The sequence below is a fragment of the Orussus abietinus genome, unplaced genomic scaffold (assembly GCF_000612105.2).
Source record: "Orussus abietinus isolate OABI.00-Male unplaced genomic scaffold, Oabi_2.0 scaffold2, whole genome shotgun sequence".
NCBI classification, from domain to species: domain Eukaryota; kingdom Metazoa; phylum Arthropoda; class Insecta; order Hymenoptera; family Orussidae; genus Orussus; species Orussus abietinus.
The window spans coordinates 501,964-528,021 of NW_019396012.1; the positions used below are offsets into that span (position 1 = coordinate 501,964).

The 26,058-nt window shown below is 45.9% G+C and overlaps 1 protein-coding gene across 2 annotated transcripts in view; it reads left to right on the forward strand.

Annotated features, from left to right (window-relative positions):
* The first annotated feature begins 336 nt into the window (after positions 1-336).
* The window catches only part of LOC105700506, an 85,600-nt gene continuing 59,878 nt past the window's right edge, over positions 337-26,058 (forward strand). For both annotated transcript variants that reach the window (XM_012426376.2, XM_012426375.2), the window contains exons 1-3: positions 337-420; positions 518-595; positions 705-835. In XM_012426376.2, the coding sequence (XP_012281799.1) occupies positions 392-420; positions 518-595; positions 705-835 (238 nt within the window). In that variant the 5' untranslated portion in view covers positions 337-391. The remainder of the gene's footprint in view (positions 421-517; positions 596-704; positions 836-26,058) is intronic.

Genomic DNA, 26,058 nt, shown 5'->3' on the forward strand with positions numbered 1-26,058 from the left:
ACAGATATAATTCAAGAATTCTACATGAGAAAAAGAGTGTCGATCCTATCAATAGCCCACGTTGTATTTCAGCAATTCTGCCCTTACCTCCGTGCAGGGTGCTCCTCGGACTCGATTATTAAGCGGCGATAAAAATAGGAGGATATTCATCCGGTCCCGGGATGCGAAGCGCGATCGCGGTTCGCAGGCGGCGCGGCAGGTGGCGCCACCGATGCCGATCGAGCTCGCCCCCGGCTGGCATAGATGGCGCTGGGCTCGTCGTACGCGCGGCCAATTTTAACGCAAATGAGAAATTCTCTCCGTACGATAAACATGCGAGATAGAGGATTTATGGCCCAGTGCGGAAACTGCCGGCCATAAAAGTCTCGGAGTGTTTCCAATCTGTCAGCCGATGCTGCCGCGGAGTCGGGCGGGGCGCAGGTATGTGTTCGTCGTCATACGTCGAGTACACGCGTACCGGGTCCCCTCGTAGCTCCGAGCAATCACAATATTGGTTGTTGTCCCGTCCCGCTGCCAGTCGAACCGATGGAAGACGCCGCCACTGGAGCGCCCCTTCGACCTTCCGCTTTCCTCTAACTGCTTCCTCGCAGCGAAGGTGAGCTTTGTCCTCGATTTCTTTCGCGCCGGAGAGGAGCCTTCTCTCCGCTCCGGCCTTCCCGACTTTACGTACCTTCGCGATATATTGAGTTAAATCCACACTACAGGGAGTGCCACGGACACGGAACGATTCCCGAGGAAGAGTCTTGTTCCCCGCTGAGAGGATGTCGCGGATTCCGGATTCACTGCCGCGTTAAAGCACCTTCAATGCCGCGAAGGAGAAAGAAGTCATCTAGATGTAAGTTGTTCAAATTTAAACTAATTCGTTCGTTATGCCTTGGTTTCTTTCCTCGGGCGCCAATTAGGTTAAGATCCCATTATGGTTACTCAAAAGTAGTTCGATTATGAGCTCAAACTATGCGTTGCGCAGTATAACCTCAAAATGTATCTCATAGTCTAGTTGTATATGGAAATGATAAATATGCTATGTCATGATGTAATGATGCTATGTGATAATAAATTGCTAGTCAAGTAAGGGGGGGGGGGAAGGAGAGGTATTTTTAACTTCACACTGATAAATATCAATGGAAATTTATGTACAATTTTACACACTTCATCACTTAAGTTTCGCATGAGAAGAGAGTAAAATGAAAATGTATAAATACACCTAGCATTGTGTATTTACCGTGTTAGTGCATTTTTATTCGGATTTATTGTAACGTTACATTATAATTTTCTTCAATTTAACTCGGATGATGAATGCGATGTTACAGAGACAATGTAATTTTACTGCAATTTATCGTGATAATGGATTAACCAATGATTGATTATGTAAAGTTACCTTAGCATTTTTATCAGTGTATGGAGTTAGGGGGCTGTGGTGTGCGTTTTAATCGAAGGGAGTTTAAAAAAAAATTAAATTGAATTAGAGATATTTACTTATTGTTGCTTCCTTATTTGTTTCTCAAAGAAGAAAAAGAAATCTCCAGCCTTCATGAGTTTGCCATTTTTGAGCATTTTAAAACTTTCTTCTGCATAATGATTTGTTAAATATCTGGTTAAATAGTCTGTGAAGAAATATTTCCTGTATACCTTTTTATTTTATTTTATACTTAATTTGTTTAGAACGCATTTCATTACTTATTAGCCCCCTTCAGGCGACAATGCATGTGCAAATCTGTACAAATTTAACTGACTTGTGAAGACTATAATAGAACTTCATTTAATTTCATGGATTGAAAATTTCGATTTATTGTAACATGTGTAATCGCCTTTACTTAATACGTTAATTGCTGTACCGATCGTCGTTACGACGATAACATTCCATTCATGCTTGGTACCCAGGACCGAAAACCAAAACATTGAACCAAGGCATAACCGAACAGAAGAATGCGTGGCATAAACAGAAAGATAAACGAAGTATAAGTTCGATGCCTAGAACATTACACTGGGTTTAGGATTGTTTCAAATGCGTTCTCGCAACAAAGGCGAGATTTACCCTAATTTGCTTTGCGAAACAGAGGAATCTTTCCTACGTACTTAATTTCCTCGATTTGAAGTGCTGCTGAAATTTGTTCACTTAAATCTAGATGCACGTACGTGGATGTATAAATGTAGCTGCCTATTGGGCAAACCGATTAATTCCTCGGAACAAAAAATATTAAAAGTTAAGCATCCATCAAGTGCCTTAGCACTAAAATTTAATAAAATTCTTAAAGTGTAGTTAATAACTCTGACGCATGAATGTGGTTGAGATATTAAAGGGCGGGAGGCAAAACATGAACGATGTAGGTAACTTTACTAAAATCATAAAAGGGAAATTAACGTTCTTTCATATTTAGGGGTCTTTACATAAACTATCACGATAGGTACCATTATCTAAAGAGGATTTACTGGCGGGAACTATTTCATGTTTCGCAAGGCAGCAGGCATCGATGCACTTTTCGCATACATTATCGAGCGTAGTATATAAAAGCTATCATAGTTTATGAAGGATCCGTACAGGAGGACCACTTGGGGTGGAAGTTTCGTAGGTGGAGGGCTCGCTCGGGTTGCAGTTCGTACATGTATTAACGAGTCCTTTAGCGACGCGGTAATGGATATTTTAATTATGCATTCGTAGCCGCGTCAAGGGGTAATTAGTTATTTATACATTCCGAGCGGGCGCGAGTTAGTGTCAATGATTAAGAAGGCACCAAGAACTTCTTGAGCGGAGTATTTAACTTTTGCGAGAGGAGGGGAGAGAGAGAGAGAAAGACGCCAGCAAGAGTGTCGACCCTGTTGTAACCAGGAGAGTCCTGTGGGAGTAGTTTCTGCCGTTTCCCGCGTGAATTTAAAGTCCTGCCTCTTTAAAGGGAGCACCAGGAGAGCCCGCAAGCGGGAAATCTCGTATCCCGACCACGCAACTTACTCGGACGAAATGGAACCCTGAAAAGGTTCGGCTCGAACCTTGAAAGGGACCTCCGAACAAACGCAGAAGGTGGGATTATGAATCGGCTGATAAACGGGGATTTAAAAAGGTTTCTAAATGCCTCCTGGAAAGTACCTCAAAGAAGCATGGATACAGAGTTAGGGCGACTTTCGCGAAAAGCCACGTTTTATTTTTTTTTAATTCAACGTGGGGTGGAAATATGTTTCAATTAGATTATGTTCTTTAATCGAATCATTTCTTATGCCTATACACGTGGAATGGGTGAACTCGGACCGGTGTATTTTTTTTTCCCTCTAGTTCTACATTTGACTTTGATCGCGAGTTTATCTTCCCTATCGTGGAGTTAGAGTGGTGGAGAACGGGATATTTAATTCCAGTCTTGGGATAGATTTTTCTAGGGGTTCGTGTACATACGAGAAGGCTTGATGTGTATCGTTGGGATGGAATTTTGTCCGGGAAGGTACCAAAAGGAAAAGGTGTCGGGTTCCAGGTGAAGTACGAGCGAACGAGGATTTCCACGACTCGGAAGGCGTTAGAATCGCTAATTGGCGGACTCGTCGTCGTTGTCTTCTACGTCGAGCAGGCAATAAACGGCGGAATAAATGTCCGTCGTAAAATCGTAGCGCTCGGCCGGCACGCGAGCACTTTTGATCTCCGCGACTTTCGATCCTTGGCCGTACCCCGCACCCCTGGGAAGGAGTCCCGACCGCCGATGGTCGGGACTTCGTTAAAAATAAAAGACACCCGGGGCCCCGGGAAAAGGGGAAAAATAGAAAAGATCGCGCTTTGAGCGCTAGTTGGCATGCTACGCGCGGCCTGATCCGAGCTAAACGCGGCTTCTCTCTCTGACGTGCGGAGCCCGCATCGCGCCGTCTCTTTCGCCCGTATCGGGAGTCTGCCCTGGTCTTCTGCGTCTCTCTCAGACCGCCTGGCTAGCGCCTCGCTCCGTCTCTCTCGCACTCTCTCGATACTCCCGGTCGCTCGCGGAGTGCGTCTTCCTCTTTTTCCTCCTTCCGCCTCGAATTCGCAAAGTGCTACCGAGGGCGGATATTCCACCCCCGGCCGCCCACTCTTTCCGCCGCAGACATCCCCCCCGACCGATGTGAAAAATTAAGAAGCACCTCACGCACCCGCGCCCATTACTGCGGGGTAAACATACGACCTGCGTACACGCGCGGAATATCTTTGACGCCGATTTAAATTGCAACCGAGAACCTCGGACCTGTACTTTTCTTCCCGTGGAATTCCAAACCCCTGGACGGCTATATCTCGACGGACCTTTTTGCACAGATCTAGTACCATTTATTAACAATTCATCCCACGATTTTACTCTATTTCTACCCCGTTATTTGAAAATGTCTTTTGTAACACACGTTGCAAGTTTAAGGGGCTAGAAAAGTGACATCCAGGGGTCTTATTATACTTATTAAGAGATATATATACTTATTAAGAGATTTATAACAAAATATTCATTTTTAAGACGTAGAATTTATAACTGGCTAGACCTTTACGTGTCTAAAGGTGTATCCATTTTTCTTTTATTCACAATTGTAACAGTATAGATACAAGTAGTTCGAGAATTTCTTAACACGAAGGAAGCCGAAATTCCCTTCCAGGCGAATCCTCCCTCAATTACGGGACTTTTATGGCGGTCATCCTGAATAGTACCCCACGTATGCCTCAATTATTGATACCAATCTCCTTGAGTCCGATGCAATATATACGAGTTGTGGCAGATAACATGGTAAATGTTGCCGAAGGGATAAATCGCCGAAGACCATCCCCGTATCCCTGGAGTCATCCAGCTGCAGTTGCATGCCAGGAGGCGGCCGATTCCCGCAGGATTATTGGCCTCGGACGGGAATCCTCTCCCTTTCTTTATCCTCGGCCACCAGGCGGAATCTCGTAAAATCCCGGAAGACGAACAGCCTCTGGCCGATTTATGTCGCGCCCAGCATCCGCGGTTCCCGGTCCCGCGGATGAAGGGCCAAACAATTCCGCGACTGCGGCACCGGGCATAAAGTATTTCCACCAATTTACCGGGTGAGGGGAGGGACCCTTGGATAGAGAATAGATTGCCGATATAAAACCACCCCCGAGGTGGTCTCTCTGTTCCTGGGGGTGAAACGGTCCGGATGGTCCCGCGGGCTGCGCTCCGTTGCATCGCCTTTCTGCCCGCCGACGATGTAGCTCCGGCTAGGATGATGGAATGATTTTTTTTTTTCTTCGCGGTTCGGTGAACTTCCTTCGAAATTTCCTTCTTGCGAAATTTGTGGCACATGGCCGGGGGAAGCTCTGTAAATTTAATCGGAATCTACCGACGTGATTTCCGGGTTAGAGGGGGATGACGAGTAGAGGGTCGCTAGACCGAGTTGGTGTATCTGCCGTGAGACGTCTTCGGGAAAGGGGAGAAGAGATATGTATCTTCTGTCTTTTTTTTTTTTTCTAGCTTTCTTTTGTTGGGAGTATTATTTGCAAGGGGATTCTTTGGGGTTATAAGGAGATTAGATTAATGTTTAGGGATATTTTCGGGGATTGGAGCGAGTTCACTGTATTTTGTCTGTCGGATGTTCGAAATTCCTGAAAGCGAAAGTTTGTTGATGCGAACGGGGGTGGGGAGGGAAAATGGTAACACGACTTTCTGACAAATCTCTGTTACGAATCGACGGCTCAGCCATTTATATAAATTTAATAACACGGAATGACGTGTGACCTATGGCTTCCTCTCTGTCTTCCCTTACCACGTTTGCTCCACCTACTCACGTGGCGATTTTTCTGTAGCTGCAATATCTGGCCGGAAGTCTATTGATACTGTACTATCAGAGAAATGAATCGGTTTGAAGTAGTATGGAAACGATTGAAATCTAACGTTACGCATGTAATGTAGATTTTTTGTATCTTACAATTGTAGTAATTAAAATTTCTAATCGTCAGTAATTTGCATGGCGGAAGTCGCTATCGCGAACTTTCGAACGTTTAAGACAGTAAGCTCTAATTAACGCAAAAAATTGCAATTATCTGCAGTCGTGGAAAATGCAGTTAAGAGTGCTGCGAGCAACACGGCGAGTCGAGTAAAGCTGTTAGATTCCCTCGTATACGTAATCACGGCGCCAACCCTCGAAGTCACCTTAATTTTCCAACCAAGTTTGAGGCAGAAAGTCTTAAAACGAGGCAAAGGGGCGCACTTCCGTCGAGTGCACCCTTAACGACGGGATTGTAATGTAAAGGGGTTATCAAAATTACGCGATCTCCCGGGGACGAGGAATCGACTTTTGCGAATGTCTCCTCGGATGGTTACTTCCTGACACTTCGCCTATAAATTATCTCACCTTGCATTAATATTTCCCCTTCACCCCCAGACATACCATTCTCCTACATTAGCTAATATCCATGTTTGTACACAGTCCAATATACCGTTTTATCATATCTATGCTCATTTTAAAGGTGCAGGGAAAAATTAAAGTAGATTGACATTATTTTTATGAGGAGAAAGGGTACTTTTCTATATTTTCCCCCACTCATAGAAAATCGATGATTCGAGCCGTTATCATTCCCCATATTCGTAATCACGGGGCCGAAGATCCTGTTAAGACAGAAAGTCTTAAGATGAGGCCAAAGGAGCGCACTTTCGCCAAGTATACCTCTGACGAGGGGATTGTAATGTAAAGGGGTTATCAAAATTACGCGATCTCCCGGGAGGGGGGGGATCGACTTTTGCGAATGTCTCCGCGAATCGTTAATTCCGCTCAGCTCCGCCGCAAACGAGGACTGCGGCAATTCCGCGCGGGGAGCAATTCCTCGTCCTCTCGGCGTTTTCGTCCTCCTTGCACAGCGGATGGCTTGATGCAAATTCGCTACCGAAGGTGGCATTTTTTTTCCCTCCCTCTTCCCTCCGCTTTATTAATTCCCGGGATAACGCGAAGACAACGCCAAGGGGGGAATCGACGAACGGCCAGTAATCTAATTTGCCCCGAACCAGTCGGAGGCAATATTCCGCTGTATTTCAATAAATTTACATGGAAACTGGCGGCGAAAGACGGGGCCGCTGGTATACCGCTAATTATTTATTAAGAACCGCCGAGGATTCGAATCCTAAGGAATCCTAAGAAGCCTCTGATAAGGGCGAATTACAGGCGACGCGAAAGACAGTTTAATAAAATTCATTGCAAAGCGCAGTTTAGATGTGAAATATTCTTTCTTATCAATGTAAACGTAAGTCTTGGGTGGTAATTACTTCCTGTCGTGTTGTTTTCCATTTTTTTTTAAGTAGAATTTCTCATGTCCTGGTACTGCTGCCGTAAATATTTTAAGCCGTGAATATTTTCGTCCGATATTTTAATTACCGATTAAATAAATAATAGGGTAATCGGTACTACTTCCTTGCGCGAGGAGAAGTCTTGAGAATTGTATTGGAAATTTTAGGACGCAGTTAACGGTCTCTGTACACGTATGCCGGGTGCGTCATTGCGAGATATGCCACTACCGATTTTCCGCATGTCGTAAGGAGGTGTTGCGAAAACGCCAGCGAAATGAAAAGCTCTCTTGCACCGCGAGATCACGCGCGCATACCGGAAGTCTCTCGGAGAATGCATCGGACAAGTACGGGGGTGACATGTGGGGGAGGAGAGAAATAACGTGGGACCGTCTTTTCTTTTTTTTTCTCTCTTTCTCTCCTTTCTCGTTCCCTCCAAAACGCAGATCACAATTCGCTCGGGAGCGAGAGAGAGAAGGAGGACCCGGGAAAGATGTACTGCTCGAGGGAGAGAGAGAGAGAAGACGTCGCACGTTCTACGGGGTCTGCAGGGATTGTCAGACCAATAATGTATTTTCCGGGGGAAAAATCTTCCAAAGAGCATGTTCGGTCCAGATTCGGTCATTTAAAATGCATAGAGTTCATAACTTATTCCCCGGGCCGGCAAGTATTGCCGCGACGGCGAATTTCATGCCAGTGACTTTTGTTTCCCTTCTTTGACGTTACGCCGTCACGCCACCTACACCCTCCTTCTGTCTACCTCTTTCTCTCTCCTCTGCTTTATGCGGATCGCTCGCTGTCTCTTTCCGTCCCGCTCTCGGGGAAATAATTTCCCCCCCCTGGCTTCTCGTGAAAATATCGCGACACTCGAAAATGTCCGCCCTGATTCGTCCTCCTCCGTCAGCCGAGATTTATTCGGGATGTTTTCCGCGAAATTGCACGATTCTTGTTAATTTTGATGAGTTTCGTTTTTGTATTACATGTCAGGGTGAATGAGGATTGGCTTTCGAGCGACGATGTTTGGGGAAAAATTGAGGATAGTTTATATTCCCTGTTTTTGTTTTATACAACTGATGGAGGCTCCAAGATTGGTCGATGAAATTTAATCTTCGCCAAATTAGTACAAAATTCCAAATGAAATAATACACTTTTTTTTTTTTCGCCATGCAATGGAAACGTCGGGACACGCAAAACGGTACTATATCCGACAGGATAGCATGTCAGGAAATTACGAGAAATATATCGCGATATTGCTTATCCTCCCTAACAGCTGATCGAGGTTATAATTCGATGCAACTTATGCCTCGGTAAATTAGTAGAGAAAATTTCAAATAAAATAATACGCCTTTTCCATGGAATGGAAACGTCGGGGACACGCAAAACGGTGCGATGTACGACAGGACAGGATGTCGGGAAACGCGTGTCCCTCCTTTTTCGAAAACGCTGCGGTCGTCACGGCCAGTGTCAGGGGTGTCGGCGAAGGGGGTGGACAAAAAGGAGAGAACGAGGACCGGTTAAAACGCTGAGGCGCGGCAAACCCGACGCGGAAAACGCGAGTGAATTATTACAGTCGGGATTTTATATTTTCCCGCCAGGTATATAATGGTTTAATTGGAGCCGGCCGAGGGGGGGCGCAGGCGCGCGTAACAATTAACCCCCGCGAGGTACACGCGGACGTGCGTAACAATTAACGGGGGTGCGCACGACTGCGCTCTCGGGGATGCCCCCCCCCCCCCCTCCACGAATACTGCTTGGCTAAATGTCGCCATAAAGTCGAATTATTTTTAGATTAATCCGACCGACATTTATATTTGCCACGGGCTCGCGCAATGCGCCCGCAATGTACGTCTACGGCGTATGTACCGGGGGATGTACGGGTACATAGAGCGGCGTCGCTCACGGGCGCTCAATCGATAGCGGGACTGCATTATGCATTTCAATTAACGATTTTATCGTCATCCGGCGCATCCACCTCCTAAGCAGTCGTCACTGACGGAGGTGTCTGCGAGAGAGGGATTTCGGAGATCTCGAGTGCGCCGGAATTTCAGACCGAGGAATCTGAGGCGAGAGACTCGATCGGTGCATTAATTCGGTTAATTAGTTATTCGATATCGTAATGACCTGATGGGAATAATTGCAGGGTACCTTGGAAAAATCTGACCTTCGATTTTATCGCTTGTGATTATTGTTGTTGAATTATTCGCGGCCCTGGGAATTATATAGTTCCTTATAGGCACGGATATGTATCGAAAATAATATGTCAACGTGAATAATTATAAGAAAATTCGCATAAAAATATCGAGATCGCTGAAGAATTTTTGGACCATGTTTTGAGAGTATCAGGTTTTTTTTTGTCAGTGCGGTAGATCTTATGCGAGAAAGATTTTTGGAACGGAAATTTTTTAGGGGAGATTTGAGGTATAATTTTGTGTTAATTGGGTATTTAAAAATGGAGGTTATATTGGTATCGATGGCCGGGGCGATTGACGCGTCAATTATTTTGTGATTAATGCCTTATGAAATGTCGTAATGAATAATTCCAGACGGTCCCCGTAAAAGCATTCCGTGCGGATATCTCGTAAGGTGGCGATTATTAATCCTACTATGAATCGCCGTCGTAAAAAGCGCCGCTGGCGGAGCACGATCGATATGGGAACTGCATAATGCATTTCAATAAAATTAAAAAATTTAACGCCTTACTTCCCGCCCTCTACGTAGGCGGAAACGTTATTAACGGAAAAATCTGTGCCAAGGAAATGTATAAGGCGCTCCTCCGTGACCCAAATTCGCTCGGGGGCACATCTATGAACTCTCTCGGTGAGACCATTTAGGTGAATTATCTTAATTAACTTTAATCTATGCACTCATCCGTCTTGTTAAAATACACTAATTAGGCGAAAACGTTTCGACGCGTAATTTAATACGCGCTAATAAAGACGGGCAATGGGTATTAATGGCGAAATCTCTTACTTATCGTCTCCTTCGCTTCGACTCATTAAATCCCGAGATCAATGCCGCGGTGATATATCAATTTGCATATGAAATTTTCTTATCGCCGGTGGAATTCCGAACCTGCGAGGCGCACCTCGCGATTGCTCTATCCTGTAAGGAGTGGGCATGATGCATTTCAATTAAACGAATTTACTGTCATTCTTTAAATTCTCCTCATAAGCAGTCGTTACTAACGAGGAAGTTAATGCAAGAGGGATTTAGGGCACCTCTTGGTTGCTCAAACCTGAGAGAGAGAGAGCTCAGACCCACGAAATTCCCTCGGGAAACATCTTATTTAATATCCTAATTAGTCTTAATAAATCCATTCACTGGCTCACTGTATTTAGGCTGCCCTTAGTAACATTTATTCGAGGATTTAATTATTCCAATGCGCTCTCGAATACTCTGTTAGCTGATGCGGTGAATGAATTTCGAATCCCATCTCATTGTAAAGTTCAATTAATAATTTCACGCAATCCACGTGGAAACATTTATTGTCCGAGCGCCTTTTTAGGTGGCGATTGATACGAATTGCCGTCATAAAAATTTAACCGTAGATCGGAGTGAGAACTGTATTATGCATTCACATAAAATGGGGAGAGGTTTTAGTGCCGTACTTCGTGACTTTCTTCGAGATCGTCGTAATTAACGGAGAAATCCGAGAATTCGAAGTCTCGTTAAAGTCGCAAATCTCGAAAATTCTGCATCTACAACTTGTCATTATTACGTGGCAATTAACGCTTGATTGTCTTCGTCCTCTTTCGCAGTTACCAACAACAAATTACATGTATATATATATTTTTAGTATATTCAATTTAAAACCTCATACACCCATCTCGGGTTTATTTACTAGGGCCAGGGAAACATCGATTACCATAATTAGCAATTTTTTAGTAGAGTTGTGCGATCAAGGCCAGACTCTTCCCCGATTCGATTCTCCCCCCCCGTAAGGATTTCCCTCGGAACCAGGAAGCGCATCTTAATTAATAATTTTATGCAGCCCTCATAAAGGCAGTTACTGTACGTAGATCTCGTAAGGCGGTTATTAATACGAATTGCCGTCGTAAAAAAGAGCCCTCGTTCCGACGAGCCCGGCGCGTCCCACTTCCTCCTCGGCGGAGGTCCTCTTCCCCTTTTTCTTTCCATCTTGCAGGATTCGCCCGTCTCCGTCTGGCCTTCTACTTCCTCCCTCGTTCTTCTCGCTCCCGGGCGCTATAATGCCCCCTTTACTGCGCTCTAAAAATGACTAAACTTAGATTAACACGCACCCCCTGCCGTCGGCTTGCTCGTCGCTCTCGGTTTCCTCGCGATGGGACGTCGAGATTCCAACCTGGGAGAGAGACCTGACGACCTTATGCCTCCGAAAACTTTTAAAACACGCCTCTCGCCACGTCTACTTCACTCTTGTCCGTGGGAAATCCTTGGAAAATCTACCCAGTTTGACCCAGATCACCGAGATTTACCTTGCCGGTACGGGCCTCCATGATTCGCCGATAAGCGCACCGAACTCTAAAGGTTATTACGTTAAAATGGCTGGGGGATGCTTCAGAATTCTTATCATTTTATGTACTGTTACCGAGACTCCTGTAATCGTTAAGATTGGTGTAAGGACTGTGAAGGTCTACTCGTTCGCGCAGATTATCATAATTTGGGTCCTCGGCTCCCGTTTTGGGGAGAGACTAAAGATACCTCGGGAGTGTAGGAGGGTTTTGATCGTTATAAATATTGCAATTGGAGTTCTTAAGGTTAGATAAATATTTTTAGATACTCCGGGGGGAGGGATAGGTTGATAAGGTCTTATCCGCGGCGGGGGAATTAGCAGATTTCCGGAATAGCAGATTTTGTGGTTTCGCTGCGTATGCTAATGCAGGGACGGGGCATTCGCCCTGCCAGGACGCGGACGGTGGCAGATCACAATTTCTTAGAAATAGAAGATGCTGCGAAGTTGCCACGGGTCTCTCAGGTTGCGTTCGGTAAACCAATTTGCGAGTTCTCTCCTGTGAGACGTAGCTCTCTTGTTCCCGTCCTGACGTACGGTTTCCTCTCTTTCACGAGGCCGGGAAATACACTCGCGAAGACGTATCAAACGTACCTTTGACATAGGAGCACGTCCATCCTTGCCGGGAGAGCCGCTGTATCTACGGAAACAGACCGACCCATTTTTTGGTACATACACCTAATGACTATTTCCGGCGCCCCAGTTTCCGAAGAGAGGTCTAACAACTTCGATACAGGACTGCATTTCACTTGTCACCGAAATATTGTCCCCTTTGCGGGCGATTCCGATACTTTTTGTTTAAAATTCAAATCGTTGCACTTCAAATCCAAAGTATCGGAGTACTCTTTTCACATTGCACTATAATTGTTAACGAGGAATAATAAAAATTCATCATCAGAACGGACTCTGAGATACCGGTAACTGACCCAGCTTTTCGTGTACATATTTCTTGAGAGATGAGAGAAGAGTTGAGGTTTCCTCAAAGTCAGCTGATCAGCTTCATTTGAATATCTCGACCTCTCAATTCCCATTTATTTCTATATTCAACGTCTAGCTGACCCATACATGTACTCCCTAGATAGTTTATATTCAGAATCAAATTTCTAATCCATCACGTCGTTAGTAAAATTTTATTTATCCAATTACAGAAATTTATTTCATCTCGGGAAAAGAGAAAAGTGCATACCGATGGTTACTGAAACTTCAAGTCACTGAAAATCAGCTGATCGGTTTTATCATATTATTTAGGCTTCTTGCCAATTATCATTGTATTTAATGCTTAGGGTGGAATAATTAAATTCCTAGCGTCTCATTTTTTTTCTTTCCCTCCACGGTGGGTAATTTTGGGGAAAGGCAGAGCGAAGATGCACCGGATGCACTCGGCAGGTCCGACGAGAGGATCGGCGATGAAATTATTCGCGCACCTCGCCCGGGCGCACGCGCACTTCCCGCGTTGAATAAGTTAGACTTGGCGAAACTTTGCGGGAACTTGCAGTCACCGGCGCACCTGACGACGTTAGGACCTGGCTCGTTACATTCACGATGCACCGTTGCACGTGCAACGGACGACAGGAACGAGGGTGCAGGGGTACGTGGGCCGGGCGAGAACGGGGTGCAACGATTCCGGGGTCGTTAGGGGATGCGTCGATCTGGGACCTCCGGGTCTCAGGGTTGGACGTTGACACCTTGCAGACCTTCATAAACCAGGGGATGCACCGAGGGAGGGAGGGCCTAGAGAAAATGGGAACGGATGTGGCGACGATGATGCTGCAGGTGCACCGCCAGATACAAAATGCATCGCCCGGGGTTGGGTGTAAAGCGCGGAGAGATAAGGCGTAACAATGGCTATCGTGTAACTCCTGCCGAATCGAGGACGACGTACGATATTCCTTTCTGCATATGTCCCCGTTGCATGGAAATTTGTTTCCCTGATCGAGGAAATTTATTTCCCTGATCCAATTCATCAGATTCGCCCTGCTTGATTTATCAAATGAATTGTCGTTCATCTAGTTTTTTTTTTCTGTTTAATTTGTCAGGTTTACTCCAATTTATTAAGTGGTCCCTTTTCAATTTCTCAAATGTTCGTCAAGTTCACGTTAATTCATTAAGTTTTATATCTTTGATTTATGAGGTTTACTTAATTTCATTAAGTTTTCTCCGTTGAGTTTGTCGATTTTATTTCTATTCGTTAGAAAATTGGGGTAAAAATCTGAAGTTAAGGAGTGCAGGTCCTTCGTTCCGTAAACAGTAAATGTGAGCCTGGTAGTCACTGATTAATCGATCAATTATGTAGATGTTCTCCACATTACGGGAATTATTTTTCCAAATTCTGACGTTCATGGAGAAATGGGGGTAAATCGTCAACGATTTCACGAAATTTCCGCGGTATAAATGGATGAGCATCCCAGTGGACGGGCATTTCCATCCGGACCTGGTGCGCGTCCAAGGGTCCGGTTGAAACGGAGCCACTTAGACACGTTATGCATGTCTAAAGCGCGATCGCGATGAGTATCAAAGGGCCCGGCTTACCCTGATTAGGTGAAGAAACCGCACCGAGGGGGGTCTCGCGCAAACCGCCCTCGACTCGGGAAATGATTTAATAATGCGCGCGGGCATTAGTAGCGCCGGCCGACCTGCTCTCGGGGATAATCCTTTTAACCAGTTGTCTGGCAACCCCTTTAACCCTAGAGCCCAGGCGACAACTAATTCCGCCAGATATTGCTTTAGGGGTGGCAAGAGCCGACTAGGGGGCGTCGTAGGTGTGCGCCCCGACATAACCAACATAACCGGCATAACCTCCCCCCGGAGCCCTCCCGACGTCCCCTCGACGTTTCCTCGACGTCCCCTCGACGTCCCTTCTGCGTGCCCCGCGAGACCACGGTCTTGGACAGGGGGTGGGTTATTACAAGATTTTCGAGTTTATTGCCGAAAGGGGTGGCCCCACAATTCCGGGCTCTTCGCCTTAACGGTGGACATATTCGACCCTTAATGGCCCTCCGGGGTCGGTCGATCATCGCGCTGATTTCAATAAACCGCCCCCCCCCCCCCTCCCCGCGAACTTTTAATTCGGGATGAAATCCCGAAATTCGCGCATTCCTGCGAAAGGGTCTCTCCCGGTCGAGTCTGGAAGAGCGATATTTAATTTAAGGTCTAATCCCTCATCTCTGGGGTGTATCGAGGGGCTGATCGCCGAAGCAGTTTTCCGAGGGGGTCAGAAGGGAGACTTGGAAGATGTTAAATATTCATTCATTCCGAGACGCAGGATAACGACGGATTTATATGGAGTATTTAATGAGGTAGATGAGAAGTGGAAAGAAAAATGCCAAACGCGATGATCTTTTATTTTGGGTCGCACTTTGGTTCGGGGTAAGAACTCATCTAGATTAATGTTCACTGTCTGATGGCATTAATTAATCTGCGATCGTGGCAGCGGCTGTAAATAGCATTTACCCTTCGTTAATCTTATATCTAAATTCGTTAAAGAATTCCCGGGATTTTGATTTTAGTATGTACTTTATTTGTTCCGATGTGGGATGCTCAGCCGTATTCTGGGAGAAGCACACTTATGCGCACTTGGCGCGAAACTCAAGCGAGACGTACGCGAAGGTGTAACACCTTTGCTCGCGATATGACGGAAACATAAGAGATCCTCTTCAAAATAGAAAGGAAGAAAAGAAAACAGCTAAAAGTGTCAATATATTCTCAAAATGTAGGTTTTACTATTCTTTCGCGACTGCTGGTTTTTTTTTTTTCTTTTCTTACGAGAAACTCAGCCGTCTTCTGGTTTAAGTACAGTTGTACGAACTTGGCGTGAAACTCAGCCGAGTTCCACGTTATATAGGTGTAGATATAACACCTTCGGTAGGAGAAAGACACACCCAAAATCCTTTCCCCCCGGGTAGGGAAAGAAAAGCCAAAAGTGAAATAAGGACTCGGGACCGAAAGACCGAGTCACGGAGCCGCCCTCGTGTTTGCTCGAGCTCCCTCCACGGCGAGAGATTTCGAAATCGCGAGAGAAGCTCTCGAAGCGTTTCAAGACATTAGACCCCCGAGAGACGTCCCCGACGAGAAAACGAGATACCCCCGCAACTGCAGTCGGCCAAGATTCTACCGGATCCTCCTGGAGGGAGGGAATACTTCCTCGCGTCAAGAGTACTCCTCGGGGATGCTTCTTAAGCGCGGTCGGCCGCGATGTTTAAGTTCGAGTCGAGCACCGGAAAGGGACTTAAGTTCGCGACGATACGACGAATCCGAGGTGCGGCAACTAGAAATTCTGGGCGCTTCTTTTGACAAAATAAATAATAATTTAAGACAAAATAAACACTTTTTAAAGGTCAAAGAAAAGTCTGAATGTAATGAATTAATTGTTTAACGCATTTTCTTGCATGATGTAGGTAGGTCGATGTGATCGGAGGTTGAAAGTTAAGGGGAATTCTATTTTAATGAGTAATTTTCGGAGGGGGAGGATAATTCTTCTCGGATAAAGGGGTTCGGTTTTTCGGGGCAAATTTTGGGGAAAATAGGAGAACGCGCGGTACTGACCTCGGTCAACGGTACTTACATTCGGCGAAATCGTGGAATTAGCGGAGTGATTAGGAAGTTTGAAGTGGCGACTCAAGTTCGGAAAATGTGAAAAAGGGATCCAGGCTCGCGTTGCCTACACCGAACGAACCTTCCGGTTTACAGGGTAAATAACCTACGAGACGTAAGTCCGAGATTTAAAAGCGACTCCGTGACTGCAGCTGCGGCGCGGGGGAGGTGCACCGTCTACCGGCAATCCGATTAAGGGACGCCATTGCCACGGCTGCAGCTGCGGGATCTTTCGTTAATTCCGGACGATACTCGGGCCAGACACGTGGCGAATCTCGGGCTGATTAACGCTTTCGACTGATTTTACGTATTGAGAAGTTCCCATTTATTTAACAAATTTTAACTGATAGTAGGTAACACGGCAGACAGAATAAGGGATGCCATTGCAATGAATGCAATTGCGGGATCTTTCGCTAATTACGAACGATACTCGGGCCAGACACGTGGCGAATCTCGGGCTGATTAACGCTTTCGACTGATTTTACGTATTGAAAAGTTCCCATTTATTTAATAAATTTCAACTGATAATAGGTAACACGGAAAACAGTTAGAATAAGGGATGCCATTGCAATGAATGCAGTTGAGGGATCTTTCGTTAATTCCGGACGATACTCGGGCTAGACACGTGGCGAATTTCGGGCTGATTGACCTTTTCGATAAATCTTACTTAATTATTAATTATTATACTTATATTTTAATCGTTTAACAAATTTCCTGAAGGTATCTAGTATCAGGACGACACCGGAAACGGGAAGGTTACCCCCAAGTTTCCGGTGTTATTTAAGACAACAGCCCCGCGATGCGTCTCGAGCATTATAATGCACCTGGCGCGGTTTACGCGGGGTTTACGATGCCGTAAACCGAAATGAACCTTAATATAAGAATGTTATAGTTTGGTTTTCATAAATCCCAAGGGGGTTGCACGTGAAAAGGCGCGCCCCGTTTATTGCCGGTGGCGATTGGGGGTCAGTCGATGTAATAAAAATGTCGCGTGCGAACGTGCCGATCGTAAATCCCTGGGACGAATCACGCCTCGCGGACGCCATTAATATCGACTTGACACAGAACGCAAGAAGTGCTCCGGTTTCGAACGGAAGGGAGTGGGCTCGGTTCCAGCCAACTTCTTACGGATTACACGGAGGGGAAGTCCTTGGCGAAACATTTGATTTCGGTCCCTGCAGTGTCCTTTCGATTTCCCACAATACCCTTTCTTTCCTTAATTAATGAATTGCGAAAGTTTCCGAAATATTGAGTACCTTTCTCATTGCATTTCTTCAGACTTCACTGAAACCTTAGTCATATTATCGGGATTTTCTTTAAATGTTTTTATTATACATTGTTATAAGTACAAATTAGATGAACGTATCTTAGGGCGAGGTCAGAAGAACGCCGCGAGATGAGTTTTTGGGAAGAAGTCTAAGAGGGTTGTTATCGATATCTTTTTTTTTCTTTTTTTTTTCTAATTAACGAATGCTGTCTCTGGGTGTAGAAGAGTCGCGCGTCGCGGCGACGTTAACCAGCGATTTCCCGGCTAAGTGATCATCGGGCTTAGGGAAATCTCGGGAAATCGCTTGCCATGCACGCCTCGTCCCGGCGGCTTAGTGGTTAGTGCATGTTATTAACTCAATGTCGCTGACACCGGGGTACGGCCTATAGGCCGTGCACTTAACGTTAACAGTGAACCCATGGTAATGGGGTCGGTGCTTGCGCCATAAAGGCTTGTCTGCCGTCGCGTCCGACATATCCAATAATGTTCCGCCTACACGCCGTTAGGATCGAAATCGATCGAGTGGTCATGCCGAGGCATCGATTTCTCGATCGATCCGGAAAATCGTAAGAAATTTCGCCGGAAAGATGGAAATTAAAAGGCGAAAATAAATTGACATCTTACATGTCTTACGATTGTAAAAATTTACTCTCAATGGCTCGGTGTACATATGTAAGTATTACGAGGTGTCAACTGTACGTCGTTAAAATTCAAAGTAGATCGAGTGAACGTACAAACTGATCAATCCGATACCTCAAAAGTAACCTTTTTACAAGAAAACGGAAAATCACTGATCAATTTCTTTCTCACCCCAGAGTAATTACCCAGAGTAGACATTTATTCATTATAAAATTGATAACTATTGTCCATGGCGACAGGTTAGTGTAAGGTTACATGGAACGATGTTGATGGGAAAAATGGATATTCTGATCTTTGTCCGTGAATTCTATTAAGCGGCGTCTTGTTGAGGATTAGAGAGGGGTGAAGTCACCCCGAGATCTGGACCCGATGCCGTTTCACAGTTTTCTCGTAAGGATATTTCGTATTAGTCCCGATCTGGCGGGCAGCGGCCAAAATCTAGGGAACGTCCAAATCAGGCAAATTGCTCGGAAAATTTTTCGCTCGCCGGAACGCGAGCGATGCGCGTTAATAAACCCGGCGAAGAGGGGGTGGCGGGGCCGCCGTCAAGGGGCGTCGAGACTGCCGCCCGAATCCGCCCCTGGGCGCCGGGGGGGTGCTCCTGAAAGGCCCTCCGGTCTGTATATTTTACGGGAATATTTCTGAATTTTTAATCTCGCGAAATTTCACACCCCGTAGGAGACGCGCACGGTCTGCTCGGTAGCGCCCCTCTTCCATGCCCGTCGAGACGCCCGGCGTCTAGCTACATAAGACCATTGTGCGTTTATTAAACGCACCCCTCGTCGGGAACCATCGGGGGTTTTCGAGCACCCCGAATTTCGGGGGGCTCTCCTCTCCTACCCTTCGTAACGAGTCCGGGATTTTCCCCATCGGCGGAAATCGGAACGTCCGTATCCCTTTCCGATTCGGAACGCATCGCTCCGTCCGAAATTCTGATGGTACCCCTTTCTAGCCCTTCCCCGAAATTCCCATAATGAGTTGGGGAAAAAAAAAAAAAACCCCTGCACCGGGTAATCGGCCGAAAATTCATACGACCTAGGGTGGATGTTCCTGGAAACTTTTTCCCGAGATCCGAACAATACCTTGGAATATTTCTCCCGTAATGATCATCCGCGAAAACGGTTTCATGGTCTGGTAGGAATTTTATTAATCCCTTTATCCATCCATTATTTCCTTCCTTTCCGCGATCGAACCTCGAGTTTGCATTGTCAGTTTCCATTTACTATCGAGCCACTTTTATTCTTCTCCTTTTTTTGTCGATTTTAATGTTACTTTTGCCGCTTAATAGAAATTCTCAGCTATATCAAATCCACCAGTAACAATGAAAATCTGCAAAATGAGAGCGATGCGAACTTAGGGTACAAAGACTGAAAGGAACGGTTTATTTATTTGCGAACTTATTTATTGGATTAATTACTGTTCTTTTAAGCCTTCTTATTTGTTGCGAGGTCAGTTTCATTCACATATTCTTTCCGGACGAAATTGGAAAATTTTGTGAGGTGTCCCATTGTATACGAGCGAGCTTCTATGATTTGCGGTTTTACTTGTTATAAAGCAGTGAGTTTTAATTCTTTTACGCTGTTCAGCATGCATGGAGATTGCAAGTAGATCGGTGTGCCAGTGCGGAAAGGTTAAGCTATTGTTAGAAAAATGTCGATGGCGGCCTCGATGGTCTCCGTTGTCTAGGAGGAATTATCGGCAAATTGGCTGGGGCGCCGCTCGGTAATCCGGTTTGACGCTCAAGAGGCAATCATCCGCACCGCGTTCGCGTTTCTACCGGGATAATGCGCCGCGACGTTAGTAAAATTGGCTTTGTAATCGAGCGTTAATTCGATCGACAGCCCGGGATAGTCTGCCGAGGAACGCTTCGGATGGCGAAGCGAAAAAACGATCGGGAAACCACAAAAGAAAATGAGGTTAGCGGGTAAAACGTCGTTGAAAATTAAATCATAGTTCGGCCCACTTGAAGTGAAAAGCTATTCAATAGACATATTCGTCCGTGATATCTGATTTTTGCAAACTAATCGCCGAATGAGAAATTTCGCAAATGTCGAATTTCGTTAGTGGGCAAAATGTCAATTTCAAATTAAATTATACTTCGGCCCACTTGAAGTCAAAAGCTATTTAATAGATATTCAGACATGATTTTTCTGATTTTTGATAAGTAATCGCTACATTATCGAGGGTTCTATGATATATTTCATTCTGCTATATGCTATATTGTCAAAGATAGTTGTAAATCTAGTATAATCTTAATACTTGTACAGAGTTGTATGAAAATTGCAGATCTGTCACGATGTTTACTTTTGGCTAGTATGTATTGTTTGCGAATGTGTGAACGAGTTTCGACAGTGGGAAATATTATACAAATTTGCCTATAGATTGCATGTTTAAACAACATGTATATTAGATAAATCTACGAGTGTATTATAAATTTAATACACCGCATCTGTATAAAACATGCAAAATATACTTTGCGAATTTACCACGGCTGCTTTAGTGGCACATCTTGGAATGTGTGTTAATCACGTTTCGGGCGAAAATTCGGCATTCCAGAATTGCCATTTTTTTAAATGAAATACCCTCGGGGTAAAATGCGTAAGGAGCCTAGGGAGATAAATTGGCATGTTTTTAATATTTTAGTGCGATACGAGGGCTTAATAAAAATATTACAGCTCGGTGCACACCCCCGAAGGGGTGCTGCGCGCCATTTACCCCCACGTGAGGCTGTCGGATTAATATTTTCCTTTATGGGGGGTGCGGGAGAGATACCAGGGGGCGAGAATATAAGGGAAACGATTCGGTATTTTCCGAAATCAGGGGTTTTCATTGGTGCCGGGGAGAGAGAGGCGATCCCCACGTGCGAAAGACAATGGCACGCCGGGGGTGGATGCCGCCCCCGGAAAATCGGTATTTACGAGACGCCCCGTAGGTCTAATCTACGGGGATTCGACGTGACGATAATGGCGAGAAATCGATGGAGCCCGACGCGGTAATAATGCGTAATAATTCGCGTTTACACGTGTACGACGTATTATCCGACGCGCGGTTGCGTTTACGCCCGCCGCTGGACCGCGGCCGCATACGTAACGCTTCAAGATTAACGTAATTACCGATCGTGAACCTATCGTGATTTACAGCCGGGACAAGGAGACTGCCCCCGAGATCGGCGATTGTGACATTGGGGCGCCATTTTTAAAAGACCCTGCCAGAATTAATTACAACAAAACCCTCTGATGCGAAGTACACCCCGCTTTATCCTTGGTATAAAAAATATTTCTTCAATTCATTAACATGTATATACTTCATAATCATGTTATTTTCCAAGATGTTTTTTTTTTTTAAATAATGTTCAGACATCTTTTCCTATTTTATGATCATCTCGTTGCGATGTCATACTTCTTGTGACAGGATAATGCGTGTAAGTTTGCGTGCAATAGAAATATCGCAAATAGAAAAGAAAAAATAAGTAGGTCCAATGCCGAGTTAATACCGAGCAACCGGCATTTCGGGAAAAATTGATTAAGAGTAATTAGTAGGATCAAATAATTCTCTGTAACTTACATGAGCAACTTCCAACGCGATTGACGGCCGTGCCTCAGATTTTTAAAAAATCTTTTCGTTTCCTATTATAATTTCTAGTGAGAGTATTAAAAATGTAGTCTGATTGCCTTTCGATCTTGGCACTTCCTTGAGGTCCTTCCGGACCCGAGCGGGAAGTCGGGAATCGGAGGGAATAAAATTTTTACAGTCCCTGGACGAAACATTTGGGGGGTGAAATCACGCGGGGCAGGGTGGGGTATCCATAATGCATAACGCGCCATTATTTTCGAATCCATCGATACTCATCCCCCCGGCGAAAGATGGGGACACGTCGCGGGAAGATGCCCTTCTCGTGCGTACACGTTTGTCGAGGGACTCGGTTATGCACATATTTGAGCGAGACATCGATCGGGGTAAGTCGACGGGAGGACCGCCCCCCCCCTGAAATCGGTCCTTCGAGGACGACGTTTAACGTCACGTGACTCCCTCCACTTCGGCGAAATGTAAAGAACGTCGTGCGGTTTCAACCCCCGCGGTACGCCCGGACCCCCCGGGGGACTTCTCGTGATCGAGTCGAGAGAGAGAGGGAAAAAGGGTTTAAAAGAGCACCCACGTTTCGTAACCTGCGGAACGCTTCGTCCGTCTCCCTTTCATGTCCATGCCGACCCTTTTCCATGATTCCATGGAATCATGTTTTGCCGGCGGAGCTTTCAAGTAACGCCCTCCGCTCGGGGGGACTTCAAATGGCTGGTGAAATTTGGCCTTTGAGTCTTTTAGTACTTATTTCGAAATCCATTTAACAATATAATAAGGGGTTTAGGGTGCACTGCGAGAGTAATCAGGGTTTAGGGTGGATTGCGTGAAACAATTTTCCTGTTAGCGAAGGTAGCGCTGACAATATGCAAAGTACTAATCTTGCCCCCCTTGGACTACTCGTCCCCGGAGTTCGTCATAGATTAGGGGTGATTGGCGGTGATATAAATCGATTTGGTTTTCGAGTATATATTTGTAAGAAGTGAAAATATTATAATTGATGGTGTATCGAGAACACCTGTATGTAGATAATGCGAAGAAAACGGTCTTGTTGATGCCAAGGCTGGTACATAATGGTGCGCCGGTCTGACAAGGTGTAATCTTGAATCCATCCGCCGTGTCAATGATCACCAAGTGCAATTTACTCCATAAAATCTTTCAATCGACATTTAAATCCATTTGTTTCAAATTCGGAAGATATTAATTCGACATATTTTACGCGTTTATCGAACAGGGCACATTATTACCCGGAGTCGGCGCAAAACCCCTTGTCCCCTTATCAGCAGGGTGGAAATCGTAATCGAGCAAACGCGTTTGTTGATCCCTTACTTCGCAACAGTTTCGCCGAACTCCGAACTGCCCGGACTGGCCGGCGCCGGGGGTGGAAGTAAAACCGCGGATTCAGCGCAATTTCGAGGGGTGGTTTTTGGCGGGAGGGTAGAGGGCAGTTGCGGCGTACCGTCGCGTCGAAGCTGCGTCGCCTAACGAACGTATAGAACGTATACACAGGGGTGGTCGGGGAGGTTTACAGGGGGTGTAGAAGGGTGTAGAAGGGTGCGACGTCGCGACGCCAAAAGTCGCCCCCGCGGCTGGGGGGTGGAACCAGTGGGAAGGGGCGGAAGGGAACCAAAGGGGGCCCTACGGGGACCCGGAGCCACCCCATGGGGCACCTATGGGGGTGGTTTGGTTTCCGCTTGATAACTTGATCTCGCCTGTCCGCTCCTCCGCGTGCCACTGACGTCGCTTTTGATTTATTGGCCGGCCGTGCGGCGCGGAACCGACGCGGATTTCCGCAACCCTCCCGACGCGACGCGACGCGACACCCCGGCATCTGCATTTTTTCGACGTTGATGTCCCCCCGACGGGGAAAATGGGGAGGTCGCGAGACCCGAAGTCAGAGGGTGGTGGAGGGACCTTCTAAAGGGCTGAAAGGATTTTTGTTTTATGCGCGGGAATGCTTGCCGTAATGGGTGTAATTATAATTGTCGTGGAGGGAGGGTGGAGACTGAGTTATTTTTTAATTCTGCGCGGGGCGAGTTTGTGACGTGACATATTTGGAATAAGCGTGGGGGGTTGAAATGACTTTTATCAAGCGAATTGTACTTCGCGGTTGCTAATGTTGCGGATTATGTCAGGGTTACCCTTTATCAGAGCGAAGGGTTGCTAAGTGTCACTCCTAGTGATAGCAATATTGTTTTGTACCTGTTCTATTTATTCATGTATATCGGAATACGTGTAAATTCCGGAAGGTAGGTTTAACAAAAAGGATGCAATTATATGTGCCTCGGGAAATCGGTGAGATTGATGAGAGACTGCTTTAGGTTTATGGTTATATTTAATATGTGTAGAAATTAGAATACGTATATACGATGTACGTAATGGAAGATGGAATAAGCTTACTTAGGGGGTGTAATTATAAGTGCCATTAAGCAAGGGGGTGAAACCGCTGCACTTGATAGTTCTCGTGGAGCTGAATTTATGGTTGCCACGGATGATCTATGTATGAGTACGTGTACAGCGTACGTACATGTATTGCGTATAAGGGAAGATGGGGTAGGTTTAGTTTGTCGAGGAAAATTGAGGTATGCGGTAAACGCGGCTGGTGGTTATCATGGTATCAATATCTGCATACGGGGGTGGGATATGGCTAGTATGGAGTTGCGGTACGAAGGGGTAGAGAAGTCGCGGAAAGAGCTCTGTTTGCCGAATATAGCTCGCCATAGACATTACGAGGAAACCCATCAGGACGGCGATGCATCCGGTAACCCGAAGATATCGATATAAATCGGCGATGGGGATATTTGTGAACGCTGATAGCCGACCCGTGAGGGTGGACGCGCGTATTCGGGTAGTTTTCCAGTCGCGGGAACTCATCCAATATGTAGATACCAATACAGCGGACTCTTGTTCGATCGGGTCTAGGGTACTTTCCCCTACTTTCGCCTTCAATTTCCCTTTCAGATGCGCGATATACACCCTCCACCCCGTGCAGTCATATTTGATTTTCGCAGTCGAAACCCCACACTCGAGTATGCGCCACGACCGGACAGAATTCTACCCCCAAAACAACCCACGACCTCATTTATCCATAAAAACCACATTTGCACTCGATTCGCTAATTTGTATACATTCCATACCTTTTCCAGAATTTTCCCAGGAATACCTCCGCACTCCTTATATAAAAGAAACAAAAACAAAAAAAGCAACACTGCCGATAAAATCTTCCTCTTGCTACAATGACAATTGCCCGCACCACAAAAGATGCTTGCTAAGTTAACAAATGAAATTTCAGCAACACCAAAAACATATCATTGTCCCTACTGGATACTTCGATTGTTTATTCGAGTCAAATAATTATTCTTTGAATTAACAAAATGTTTCTTTCGTTCAATGAAATCCCCTCTCAGAGTGTTAAAGAATACCACAATCGTGAATACCTTTTGCATTGCCTAAATGAAATGATGATTTCACTATCATCCATGTATTAAAAATTGTTATCAGAAATGTAGCTAACCCGTCTTCAGGCGTTTCAAAATATTTCTTATCACGACCGTGAATTATCTTTCCTGCATTCACCCCCTTCCGTAAGTAGCGATCCACCCTTGGGGTCTTCACCCCCAACTGATCGGACCTATCGGCCTCGAATCAAGACTTACCCCTTCCCGAATACCCATACGTACAGATATCATATATATATGGATCGATCGCGGTAATATTTTCGAAAGTCGATTACCGACAGTAGGGGAGTGGGGGGGCGTGTTCGGGCGGCACCCTCGAAAAACTTATCCGGTATGTAGATACCAATAAAGCGGATTCTAGCCCGGTCTGGGCATCTCGGCTGCGTCCGCGTGCTGATCGGCTCATTCTCAACAATTTGCGGCATGCTGGCCGAGCAATACCAGCCGCCACCGAATCCGTAAGGGTTGGCGCGGTGCCGCCCCCGCGGCCCTCAAGAGCGCGGGGCAATAACGGCTGCCCCCCCCCCCAGTACTACGAATAATGGAGCCCCTCGACTATCCATGATTAACGCGGCAATAACGATTATTTATAGGCGCAAAACAATGTTTCGCACTGTCCACCCCGCGGACCAACCCCCCGCCTCCCCCTCGCAGGGGGAGAGCGACGGACACCGGTCTGAATCAGCAGCCACCCCCCCCCCCCGGCAAGGCCGGATTTATGCTAAAAATTGGAAATGTCTCCGAGAGAGAGACCTCTAATTAAACCTGCCACCCCCGGAACTGGGTACTTCCTAACCCGCCGGGGGTCGCCCTGATAAC